This window comes from Mytilus trossulus, unplaced genomic scaffold, assembly GCF_036588685.1.
Source record: "Mytilus trossulus isolate FHL-02 unplaced genomic scaffold, PNRI_Mtr1.1.1.hap1 h1tg000070l__unscaffolded, whole genome shotgun sequence".
Classification (NCBI taxonomy): Eukaryota; Metazoa; Mollusca; class Bivalvia; order Mytilida; family Mytilidae; genus Mytilus; species Mytilus trossulus.
Window position 1 is genome coordinate 5625033 of NW_026963294.1, and position 13316 is coordinate 5638348.

The 13316-nt window shown below is 33.8% G+C and overlaps 1 protein-coding gene across 1 annotated transcript in view; it reads left to right on the forward strand.

Moving 5' to 3' along the window:
- LOC134699481 (uncharacterized) overlaps positions 1-13316 on the forward strand; it is a 41656-nt gene that overhangs the window by 11045 nt on the left and 17295 nt on the right. Inside the window, exons 3-6 of the mRNA XM_063561071.1 lie at positions 273-515; positions 1038-1511; positions 11673-11779; positions 12615-13068. Of these exons, the coding sequence (XP_063417141.1) occupies positions 273-515; positions 1038-1511; positions 11673-11779; positions 12615-13068 (1278 nt within the window). The remainder of the gene's footprint in view (positions 1-272; positions 516-1037; positions 1512-11672; positions 11780-12614; positions 13069-13316) is intronic.

The following is a 13316-nucleotide window of genomic DNA, read 5'->3' on the forward strand; positions in this document are numbered from 1 at the left end:
ACTGATAGATCCACATATTACCAGACTCATACATAAACACATTGATATATTGACACTGACAGATCAACACAATAATACTTGTACATTGACACACTAACATCAACATATTACAAGACTTGTACATTATTACATTGACAATGAAGAAAATTTATCTTTAACATTGTCCAATGTCAGAGACAAAAGTCGAGAAATTATCTTTGAGTGTGTGTATGCATACATTTTTTTCACAAACATGATGAAATTTAAACTTTCAAACTTTAATTTTTTTTCAGATCCCATCGGAAAAGGGCAACAGTCTGCCATGTTAAATCGTTTATTTGGGAAGGGCAGCTATGAATCATTTGATATGAGATGCATGGTAACTGGCCAGTTTTCTGTTGGGAAATCGACTCTTGTGAAGCTGTTAGCTGGGGATGTCATACCAGATGGGCGACATCCGACTGACGGCATTTCACTTATTGAAGGTCGCTGTGGCCTCGATCTTGAGACGAAAGATTGGATTCTTGTTGATCCAGGTGAGAAAATACACAAGTAGAAACATCTTACCACATGTTGTTGTGTGGACCTCACTATCAGCAGACATGTTATAGCACTGATTTTAATCAAATCACATTGTAGCCATATGTTTTGTGACTTCTATTCAGGCACCAAATTAATTCAATATTACATCTCATATTTGTATTTAAATCTTAACATTAATATTAAACTTATTATGAGGATGTTAAGGTTTTTATATTTTGAAATTGAATTTAAATGTTTCAATTATGCAATAAATTTAAATGTTTCAATTATGCAATAAATTTAAATGTTTCAATTGTGCAATAAATTACATTTTTTTTCTATAATCAATAATGTCATCAATCAATCAGTTAGAAGATGACTCTCTTTATATTATGTTAATAGCATTATCTGAATGTTACACCTGATAAGATATGATTTTTATCTTAATTTTGATTTTTATTTTAATCTTCATTTGGTTTTGACAGCCTGCAGCTGTTTGGGATTTTAATTTCCTGATGTATTAAATTTAATTTCAGAAGCTTATAACGCTCTGGATGTTGTGTATAATAAGGTGTTGATGACTTCTCTTGAAGAAGAGGAAAGTGAACCAACAAAAAAGTTAGACCAGGCTTCAGGTACAAGCCCAACTGCCAGCATTTCCTCTTTGCCCCTAGAAGCGTCTAAAGCAGCACTGTCTCTACCACTTCGGAAATCCTCCAATGTGCCTCCAACGGTAGTACAGATGCAAATGAAAACAAGAACCAGAATGACAAAAGAAGAGATAAGACGGAAAATGGAAAAAGTCCTCAAAAGTGGGAAGTATAAGATGAAAGTTGGCCGTCTTATCTTCTGGGATTTCGGTGGACAATATGTTTATTTAACAACACATCAGACCTTCATGACGTTCCGGGCATTGTTTCTTGTAGTATTTGATGGGAGCAAAGATTTACACGAACAGGTCCCTGATGTGATGTGTTTTCCAGGGCAGCACATGACACCAACTCCAGCAGGTAATACAAATACATGATATTTACAGATCTAGTATATTTATGTAACAGCAAGGCAATTATTAAAAGATATAGAAATTTGTCCTTTTAAAAATATCTTAACAAACCTAAACATTTACTCTTAACTTGTCACTTATAGTTTGTCCCACACCACTATATCAGTCACCCTTCATGTTTCTCATATTTTGCTGCATTGGTGTTATTTCAGACAATAATATTGCATTCAAAATTTATCAAAGATACCAGTCTTAACACGAGGCTTAAAATTTTGAACACTAGACAACTGTGTTGTCCTTTCTTGTAAATTTCTTTAAATTTTGAAACTGTGTTTAATTCTCTGAAAACATTTCTGAGGATTTTAAAGTACTTAAGACTTTAAACATGTTAATCATAAGAATACAGTGTGCAATTTTTAGCTATTCAGGGCCAGAGGGCCCCCTGTGAGCTTATGTCATCACTGAGTGTCCATCGTCGTCCCTCGTCGTCGTCGTCTGTTGTCGTAAAGTATTTCAAAAATATTCTCTGAAACTACTGGGTAAAATACTTTCAAACTCCAACTGAATGTTCCTAAGGGTATGTAGTTTATAATTTGTTTTCAAAGTTTTGGTTCATCCACAAACATAGCTGCCATGGCCAAAAATAACATAGGGGTCAAACACAGTGATTGGCTTATATCAAGTATATCTCAAAACCTAAACCTGTCAGAGCAAATCTGACATGAAGTAAAATTGTTCAATTTGTCAAGATATATCAGCCCTGAAATAACCACATGAATCGAACAACCCATAGTTTGGTTGCCCCCACTACATTGGTATTTTTAGGAAAATTTTGCAGTGTTTTTGTTATTATCTTGAATATTATTAAGGGTCGAAATCCCCGATAACAGTAGTATATATATATATCATATTTTCCCTCCGGTTTATATGATCCGTTCATCCTATATATTGACTCTTAAAATTCAAGAGTTAATCTAAAAATGAGGGTACTTTCTCTAAAAATGAGGGTGCTTTTTATATGGCCTTCCAAATACCGTTTCGATCCCTAACATCACTGAAGAGACATTTATTGTCGAAATCCGGATATGGTGTACTAAAGAAATATTGACACCGAATGTTTGTGGCACAACATCCTGTCCACAAGTTAACAAATTTTTTTTCTGTGACGTATTAAATTTATAATAAGATCCATTTTGTTACAACCTGTGATCAATTTTATTTGGCAATCGCCAATGGCAGTCAGCAGGGTTAAAGAACATCAGTTGTTCGACCTGTTAGTCAAATGCGTTTTGTTTAAATATACTTTTTCACTCTTTTGGTCTTTTGGAAAATGTTGTTTGTGCTGTTTTGAGACCCTTCTACAACGAAATTTGTTTGACATGCACACGTATAAAAATTGCGGCTTTTATCCAACGCAGTCATAGGTTTGAACGTAGTTTTCAATTTAGACTCGTTTATATTTTTTGTTTGGGCATGTATCATATTTTCCCTCCGGTTTATATGATCCGTTCATCCTATATATTGACTCTTAAAATTCAAGAGTTAATCTAAAAATGAGGGCACTTTCTCTAAAAATGAGGGTGCTTTTTATATGGCCTTCCAAATACCGTTTCGATCCCTAACATCACTGAAGAGACATTTATTGTCGAAATCCGGATATGGTGTACTAAAGAAATATTGACACCGAATGTTTGTGGCACAACATCCTGTCCACAAGTTAACAGATTTTTTTTCTGTGACGTATTAAATTTATAATAAGATCCATTTTGTTACAACCTGTGATCAATTTTATTTGGCAATCGCCAATGGCAGTCAGCAGGGTTAAAGAACATCAGTTGTTCGACCTGTTAGTCAAATGCGTTTTGTTTAAATATACTTTTTCACTCTTTTGGTCTTTTGGAAAATGTTGTTTGTGCTGTTTTGAGACCCTTCTACAACGAAATTTGTTTGACATGCACACGTATAAAAATTGCGGTTTTTATCCAACGCAGTCATAGGTTTGAACGTAGTTTTCAATTTAGACTCGTTTATATTTTTTGTTTGGGCATGTATCATATTTTCCCTCCGGTTTATATGATCCGTTCATCCTATATATTGACTCTTAAAATTCAAGAGTTAATCTAAAAATGAGGGTACTTTCTCTAAAAATGAGGGTGCTTTTTATATGGCCTTCCAAATACCGTTTCGATCCCTAACATCACTGAAGAGACATTTATTGTCGAAATCCGGATATGGTGTACTAAAGAAATATTGACACCGAATGTTTGTGGCACAACATCCTGTCCACAAGTTAACAAATTTTTTTTCTGTGACGTTTTAAATTTATAATAAGATCCATTTTGTTACAACCTGTGATCAATTTTATTTGGCAATCGCCAATGGCAGTCAGCAGGGTTAAAGAACATCAGTTGTTCGACCTGTTAGTCAAATGCGTTTTGTTTAAATATACTTTTTCACTCTTTTGGTCTTTTGGAAAATGTTGTTTGTGCTGTTTTGAGACCCTTCTACAACGAAATTTGTTTGACATGCACACGTATAAAAATTGCGGTTTTTATCCAACGCAGTCATAGGTTTGAACGTAGTTTTCAATTTAGACTCGTATATATATATATATATATATATATATGATTTCAAATGTACTGATGAACTCAAAATTGTTAATTTTTTTCCTTTTTTTTTCATTTTCCTGCATTTGCCCAGAAATCTCTTTCTTTCTTACTTCCCGTCTCGTTTGTCATGAGACTATAAGTAACAACAAAACCAGCATCGGAAAGGTTACAGTATTTCCGTTTCTTTTTGAACATTGGAACATGTAAGAATAAAAAAAAAGTAATTGATTACAAGTAACGCCAGCCTAATATTATAGATAGATATATATAGTGTAAACAGCAATAATGTTCAGCACTGTGACAAACGTTTTATGATCAAAATTATCAATTGACCCTTTAAGAAGTTATAGCCCTTTAAAGTTATTTAACACATTTTGTTCATCAAGTTTGCTTTTTTTTTCAAGTTTGCTAACATTTTAAAATCTCCTCTGAAACTACTGGGCCAAATACCTTTCAACTTTAAGTGATGTTTTTTTATGGTTTCTAGTTTATAAATTGTATCCGAAGTTTTGATCCATTGACAAACATAGCCGCCATGGCTAAAAATAAAAAATAGGGGTCAAATACAGTTTTTGGCTTATATCTCATAACTAAAGCTTTCAGAGCAAATTGGGGTAAACATGTTCTGAAGGTCAACATCTATCAACCCTAAAATTTTCAGACAAACCGAACAAGCCATTGTTGGGTTGCATCCACTAAACATTTTGTCTTTATTAAGGAAATTTTGCAGTTTTGGTTATTATCTTGCATATTATTGAAGATAAAAATAAAATGTAAACGGCAAAAATGTTCATCAGAGTAAGATCTACAAAAAAGTTCTAATTGTCAAAATTGTCATTGACACCTTAAGGAGTTATTGCCCTTTGAGGTCAATTTTTCACAAGTTGCTAGTGTTTTTTAACTTTAAAAATATTCTCAAATAAATCTAGTTTTAATTTGGTAATTTTTTTTACTTGTACGTCAAGAAACATAGACACTATGGCAAAAATGGAACATATAGGTAAAATGCATTTATTTGCGTTTGAAGAAAATATGACAGATACCAGGAACAATTACATGCCATATTTTAGCCACTCATTAATATATATTGGAAAGCAAAATAAAACCTTGATGAAAGATTTAAGCAAAAATAATCATTGATGAAAGATTTAAGCAAAAATAATCATTGATGAACAAATTTAAGCAAAACAATAACAGGTGTGTGATTCTGGCTCTTGATAGCCATTTGTTACTGTCAGAATGTCAGCATACTCAACTGAGCACGTTTTTAAACTGTATTAGAGAGAATACCGCATATTCCATCAACATTTTCTTCAAAAATTAAAATTACTTTAATACGTTCTCATTTTATTCACGTTTTGATTAAAAGAATAAAGCTCCATTTTGAAATATATGATTTTTATACGACTACAAAAATTGAAAATTTTGTGGTCGTATATTGGTATCACGTTGGTGTCGTCGTCATCGTCAACGTCTGTCATTGTCGTCGTCCGAAGACATTTGGTTTTTGCACTCTAACTTTAGTAAAATCTATGAAATTTAAACACAAAGTTTATCACCATAAAAGGAAGGTTGGGATTGATTTTGGTTGTTTTGGTCCCAACAGTTTAGGAATTAGGTGCCAAAAAGGGCCCAAATAAGCATTTTTCTTGGTTTTGGCACAATAACTTTAGAATTAGTAAACAGAAATCTATGAAATTTTAACATAAAGTCTATGACCACAAAAGGAAGGTTGGGATTGATTTTGGGAGTTTAAGTCCCAACAGTTTAGGAATTAGGAGCGAAAAACAGGTCCCATAATAAGCATTTTTCTTCGTTTTTGCATAATAACTTTAGTATAAGTAAATAGAAATCTATGAAATTTTTACCACAAGGTTTATGACCATAAAAGGAAGGTTTGGATTGATTTTGGGAGTTTTGGTCCCAACGAACTAGGGTCCAAAAGGGTCCAAAATTAAACTTTGTTTAATTTCATCAAAAATTGGGGTTCTTTAATTGATATACCGAATCTAATTAGTTATCAAAAGTACCAGGATTATAATTTTATACGCCAGACGCGCGTTTCGTCTACATAAAGACTCATCAGTGACGCTCAGATCTAAATAGTTAAAAAGCCGAATAAATACAAAGTTGAAGAGCATTGAGGATCCAAAATTCCAAAAAGTTGTGCCAAATACGGCTAAGGTTATCTACTCCTGGGGTAAGAAAATCCTTAGTTTTTCGAAAAATTCAAAGTTTTGTAAACAGAAAATTTATAAAAATGACCATATAATTGATATTCATGTCAACACCGAAGTGCTGACTACTGGGCTGGTGATACCCTCGGGGACGAAACGTCCACCAGCAGTGGCATCGACCCAGTGGTGTAAATAGTTATCAAAAGTACCAGGATTATAATTTTATACGCCAGACGCGCGTTTCGCTCCATAAAGACTCATCAGTGACGCTCAGATCTAAATAGTTAAAAAGCCGAATAAATACAAAGTTGAAGAGCATTGAGGATCCAAAATTCCAAAAAGTTGTGCCAAATACGGCTAAGGTTATCTATTCCTGGGGTAAGAAAATCCTTAGTTTTTCGAAAAATTCAAAGTTTTGAAAACAGAAAATTGATAAAAATTACCATATAATACCGTGTATTTAGATTCTTAATTTTTGGTCTCAATTTCAAATTTGTCTGCATTAAGGTCCAAAGGGTCCAAAATAAACTTAGTTTGATTTTAACAAAAATTTAATTCTTGGGGTATTTTGATATGCTGAATCTAAACATGTACTTAGTTTTTTTATTATGGGCCCAGTTTTCAAGTTGGTCCAAATCGGAGTCCAAAATTAAATTTTGTCTGATTTCAACAAAAATTCAATATATGGGGTTCTTCAATATGCTGAATCTAACCATTTATTTAGAATTTTAATATTTAGGACTGGTTATCAAATTGGTCCACATTGAGGTCTAAAGGGTCCAAAATTGAACTTTATTTGTTTTCATCAAAAATTGAATTCTTGGGGTTCTTTGATATGATGCATCTAACCATGTATTTAGATTTTGGATATTGGAATACCACAAAGGGATGGTAAGAATTGCCTTTGGGAGTTATGGCTCAAACCGTTAAGGAATAAGGTGCAAAAAGGGGTTAATGGACAATTACTTAAGAACAAAACATAATTTAAAAGCAGTGTAAGGTTGGTAATTGAAACTCATTTTAATATCTTACCTAAACTGCACTTAAATAATATATATTATAAATTTGCCCAAAACTTTGTTATTTATAAATTCCATTGAAAATTTGCCAAAAACTTTAGTTAAATGAACTTTATTGGAAATTTGCCAATATAAAATGTTGCATTGGAGTAACCTTTCTTTGTCCAGAATAGTAGTCAAATCAACTTAAATCATGACTGTATGACATTTTATATTTTATGATGCATTTAAATGAGTAGTTATTGTTGAAAACTCCATAAGAAATTTTAATTGAGATCATTTTTGGAATAAGGGAAAGGGGGAGGTAAAAAAAATGGTGGGGTTTAATTTTTCTTATTTCAGATTTCAGAAATGAAAAAGAAAATTTCTTCAAATATCAAAGGATTAATATTCAAAGCATAGTGAATTGCTCAAAAGCAAAAAAAAACATTTTAAGTTCATTAGACCACATTCATTCTGTGTCATAAACCTATGCTGTGTCAACTATTTAATCACAATCCAAATTCAAAGCTGTAACCAGTTTGAATGTTGTGTCCATACTAGCCCCAACCGTTCAGGGTTCGACCTCTGTGGTTGTTTAAAGCTGCGCCCTGCAGAGCATCTGGTTAATATTATCTTTCAAGAGTTATGGAACTCTGTTCAATACAAATTTTTATGGCCCTGCAACAAAGTTGTCGGTGACGTATAGTTTTACCCTTGTCCGTCTTTCCGAAATTCCGTAATCTGCAATTCCAAAATTCCAAAACAAACCATTATACAGGTTTTTTTCTAAACGGCTTCAGATATTGGTCTGATTTTTTGTATGTTAGTTAATCATGATGAATTTCAGATCAAGTTTAAGTTTCAATCTGCTCCAATAATTTTTGATGAAATTACAGGCTTTGGAGATTCCGTAATTCCAAAATTCAGTCATTCCGTCATTCCGCAACAAATCATTATAAGGAGTTTTTTTCTAAACATCTTCAGATATTGGGCTGATTTTTGGTATGTGAGATAACCATGATGAGTTACAGATCAAGTTAAAGTTTCGGTCTGCTACGCTAATTTTTGCCGAAATTACGGGCTTTGGACTTTGATAAATTGTTGAAAATCATAGTTATACAGACTTTTTTTTATAAAATCTTTCAGATATTGGGCTGATTTTTGGTATGTGAGTTAACCATGATGAGTTACAGATCAAGTTTTAGTTTCATTCTGCTCCGCTAGTTTTTGGTCGAAATTACAGGCTTTGGACTTTGATAAATTTTTGAAATCACAGTTATACAGACTATTTTTCTGAACACTTTCAGATATGGGGATGATTTTTGGCATGTGAGTTAACCAAGATGAGTTACAGATCAAGTTTAAGTTTCATTCTGTTCCGCTAATTTTTGCCAAAATTAAGGGTTTACAACTTTGAAAATTGTTGAAAATCATAGTTATACAAACTTTTTTTCTATACACCTTCAGATTTTGAGCTAATTTTTGATATGTGAGACTACCATCATGTTTGTGTCCACATGTGTTATTGAAATTGCAGATTTTTCAACTTTTTGAGACAGGGCCATTCGTGTCGCTTTGACACCATCTAGTTTTTTTCTTCAAATGTACAAATACTCAAACATTTTCGCTGAACAAGAGTTGATAAAAGAAAACTCCATTTCATTGTCATCATTTTGAGAATGACCAACGTAGATACAAATAACTTGTCGGCATTCTCATTGTAAACAACTGTTTCTTTCTTCTTGCTGACTTGTTCCTTTATTCTTTTAGTCAGATTTTATACAGGGACTTCTTAAGAAGATAGAAAAGAAGTTAGCAACATCCTTCAATTTTACTTTCCGCTTTATAGATGATATCCTCTCACTAAATAATTTAAAAAATTGTTGACTATGTTGAACGCTTATATAATCCCATCAAACAAGAAATTAAGGATACAACAGATACAGTTAAATCTGATTCATATCTGACTTGCATCTAGAAAGTGAAAATTAGAGTCGGTTAAAAACACAACTTTATGACAAAAGAAATGATTTCAGCTTTGAAATAGTGAAGTTTCTATTTCTATGTAGCAACATTTCTGCAGTCCTGCTTACATAGTTATATATCCCAATTGGATATTCCAGGGCTTGTATTTCCTATCATGATTTCATTGATAGCGAGTTGCTGCTCACAAGGAAGCTATAAACCCAAAAGTTCCAAATGGTGAAGTTAAAATCATTCCTTCGTACATTTTACGGACGCCATTACGAATTAGTTGACAATTATCGAATATCCGTTTCACAGACGATAGGGGATAGTTTCCTTATGTTGTAGCTACACAATTCTGTTCGCTTTTCATGAATGTGACCTACCAAATTAGACTTATTACCAGCTTATTACTAACATGAGCATCATGATGGATGCGTCATGTGGATCAGGATCTGCTTACCCTTTTGGAGCACATGGCATCACTTCCCGTTTTTGGTGGGGTTCCTGCTGCTTAGTCTTTGTTTTTCTATGTTGTATTTTGTGTACTATTGTTTGTCTTTTTTTTTAGCTCACCTGGCCCGAAGGGCCAAGTGAGCTTTTCTCATCACTTGGCGTCCGTCGTCCGTCAGCGTCTGCATAAACTTTTTACATTTTGAACTTCTTCTAGAGAACCACTGAATGGAATGAAACCAAACATGGCATGAATGTTCCTTAGAGGTGCTGATCCAGAGTTGTTACTTTGTAGCCGATCCATCATTCAAGATGGCCACCAGCGGGGGACGTAGTTTAACAAAGGACCCTGTGGGAAATGCATACAAATGACTTCTTTTAGAAAACCACTGAATGAAATGAAACCAAACATATTATGAATGTTTCTTATGAGGTGCTGACCAAGTGTTGTTACTTTGTAGCAGATCCATCATCCAAGATGGCTGCCAGCAGGGGACTTAGTTTAACATAGGACCCTGTGGGAAATGCATACAAATGACTTCTTTTAGAAAACCACTGAATGAAATGAAACCAAACATAGTATGAATGTTCTTATGAGGTGCTGACCAAGTGTTGTTACTTTGTAGCCGATCCATCATCCAAGATGGGCGCCAGTGGGGGACTTAGTTTAACATAAAGTGCTGACTACTGGGCTTGTGATACCCTCGGGGAAATAAATCTCCACCAGCAGTGCATTGACCCAGTGGTTGTAAATAAACTCATCATAGATACCAGGACTAAATTTAGTATATACGCCAGCAGCATGTTTCGTCTACAAAAGACTCATCAGTGACGCTCGAATCCAAAAAAGTTAAAAAGGCCAAATAAAGAACAAAGTTGAAAAAGGATTGAGGACCAAAATTCCTAAAAGTTTTGCCAAATACAGCTAAGCTAATCTATGCCTGAGGTAGAAAAGCCTTAGTATTTCAAAAAAATCAAAAATTTGTAAACAGTAAATTTATAAATATAACCATATCAATGACAACTCATGTCAGCACAAAAAGTGTTGACTACTGGGCTTGTGATACCCTCGGGGAAAGAAAACTCCACCAGCAGTGGCATTGACACAGTGGTTGTAAATAAACTCATCATAGATACCAGGACTAAATTTAGTATATACGCCAGACGCGCATTTCATCTAAAAAGACTCATCAGTGACGCTCGAATCCAAAAAAGTTAAAAAGGCCAAATAAAGAACGAAGTTGAAGAGCATTGAGGACCAAAATTCCTAAAAGTTTTGCCAAATACAGTTAAGCTAATCTATGCCTGAGGTAGAAAAGCCTTAGTATTTAAAAAAATTCAAAAATTTGTAAACAGTTAATTTATAAATATAACCATATCAATGACAATTCATGTCAGCACAAAAAGTGCTGACTACTGGGCTTGTGATACCCTCAGGGAAATAAATCGCCACCAGACCCAGTGGTTGTAAATAAACTCATCATAGATACCAGGGCTAAAATGTATTCTTTTAGAGAACCACTGAATGGAATGAAATTAAACATAGCATGAATGTTCCTTATGAGATGCTCACTAAGTGTTGTTACTTTGTGTCGCCTATCCAACATCCGAGATGGCCGCCAGTGGGGTGACTTGGTTTAACATAATACCCTACGGGAAATGCATACAAATGACTTCTATTAGAGAATCACTGAATTAAATGAAACCAAACATAGCATGAATGCTCCTTTCCTAATCAGGTGCTGGCCAAGTGTTGTTAATTTGTAGCCAAATTTGATCTTTTTTTATATGATTTCAAAAACCCAAGTAGAGTCAGGTGAGCGATACAGGCTCTTGAGAGCCTCTAGTTTATTTAGCCATGACATTGTCATTTTATTTTTGATTAATGAGTTTAACTGTCCCTCTGGTATCTTTTGCCCCTCTTTAAACTTCTTTTATTACAGATTTTGATTTTTTTTTTCAGTATTCTTGCAATATTGGGTAAATTCCATCCTGACCTACTGCAAGGTTGTATATGCAGGCATTCCAAAGATCTTGTTTGTTGCCACTCACAAGGACAAAGTACCAAGGGTGAGTGATCTAATATCAGCTATATGGTTGTATTAGTTATTGCCATTTGAAACACTTGACAAAGTGTAAAAACTGTCTCATAAGAGCTTGTGTACTTACATGATGATATCATTCATTTGTCTTAAACCATTTTGTATGAAACTACACGATTAAAAGAACAAGATCCCTTTTGACTGTGGGTAATACACAAAAGATGAGATTACAAGGCCTTTAAACAGAGTAGAAGATAATTATGAAAAACCACTAACAGATAAAAATATTCCATATTCAACTTGATACATCTCATTTCCATGGATATTATTGGCCCTGCCACTCTCAATCATGGTCTAATGACTTAAAACAATTGCTCAGTTAAAATATTCAAGTTTGTTTTTAAGTCAGTTTCATTTTAACAAATGTTTTGTCAATAAGAAGCTCTGCACTTCTCGACTAACTCCCCTGAATGCATTCGTTGTCCAGATTTGACAATATATCTTTTTTGATTTCACCAACTCTTAATTAACATATGTATTACGTTTTGACTTTCAAATATATTTTCCTCTAACATCTTTGAAAATACATGTATTGTTCTTTAAAAGTATGAGATCTAGGTTGAAAGTATAAAATTGACCTGTAAGAGTAGCTGTATGTAATTTGAAAATTTGAGATAAATCTGATTATATTGTAGTTGGAATATGCCGCCATTGAAGATGCATATACATCATGGAATGCGATACAGGATCTTAACTGTGTATTAACAGTTAGTGTATTTATTTATACATCATGGTATGCATACAGGATCTTAACTGTGTATTTACCGGTAGTGTATTTATCTGTCAACTTTTTATGTTTACAGGAGAATGTTGATACACGACGTGAAGAGCTTTATAGTGGAATTGAGGAGTTGTTTAAAGACCATGAAGGACAACATCATCTGGTCCTTAGGCCTCTAATATTTGTCAATGCCAAAGATCAAGCTGACCCTGAAATAGAAGTTCTGAAGAAAACAATTACAGAACTTACATTCAACCACCCATGTTGGGGTGAAAGAATGCCCAATGCTTGTGTTCCACTAGAGCTTGAGATCGCTGAACTGGTGGCAGAAGGGAAACAAATTATGTCATTGGCTGAAATTAAAGAATTAAATGCAATCAGCGAGGTGTCTGTCCTGTCTGCTGAACAGCTGACCGATTTCCTACATTTTCAGCATTCTCTAGGGAAGATTGTGTATTTTGACACACCACAACTGAGAGATAACGTTATCATAAGTCCCCTTCTTATGGTTGAAGTTATGAGATCCTTCATTACTGGTTTGTATATATTTTCATTGAGTAGTAATTATATTCCTGGTAAAAAAACAACTAACTAAAATATTGTTTACCATTTAGAGCACTGGGGACTGTTAACTGGTGCCCTTCACTTATCTTTGTGTTGGTTTGTAAGAACCTTTTATTAAGCAATTAGTCAAATTAATCTTTTTTTTTTATTCACAGCGGCCTTCTTGTTAAATTATAGGTAATTGTTTTATTATGTTTTTGAAACTTTGGAGAAAATGGCT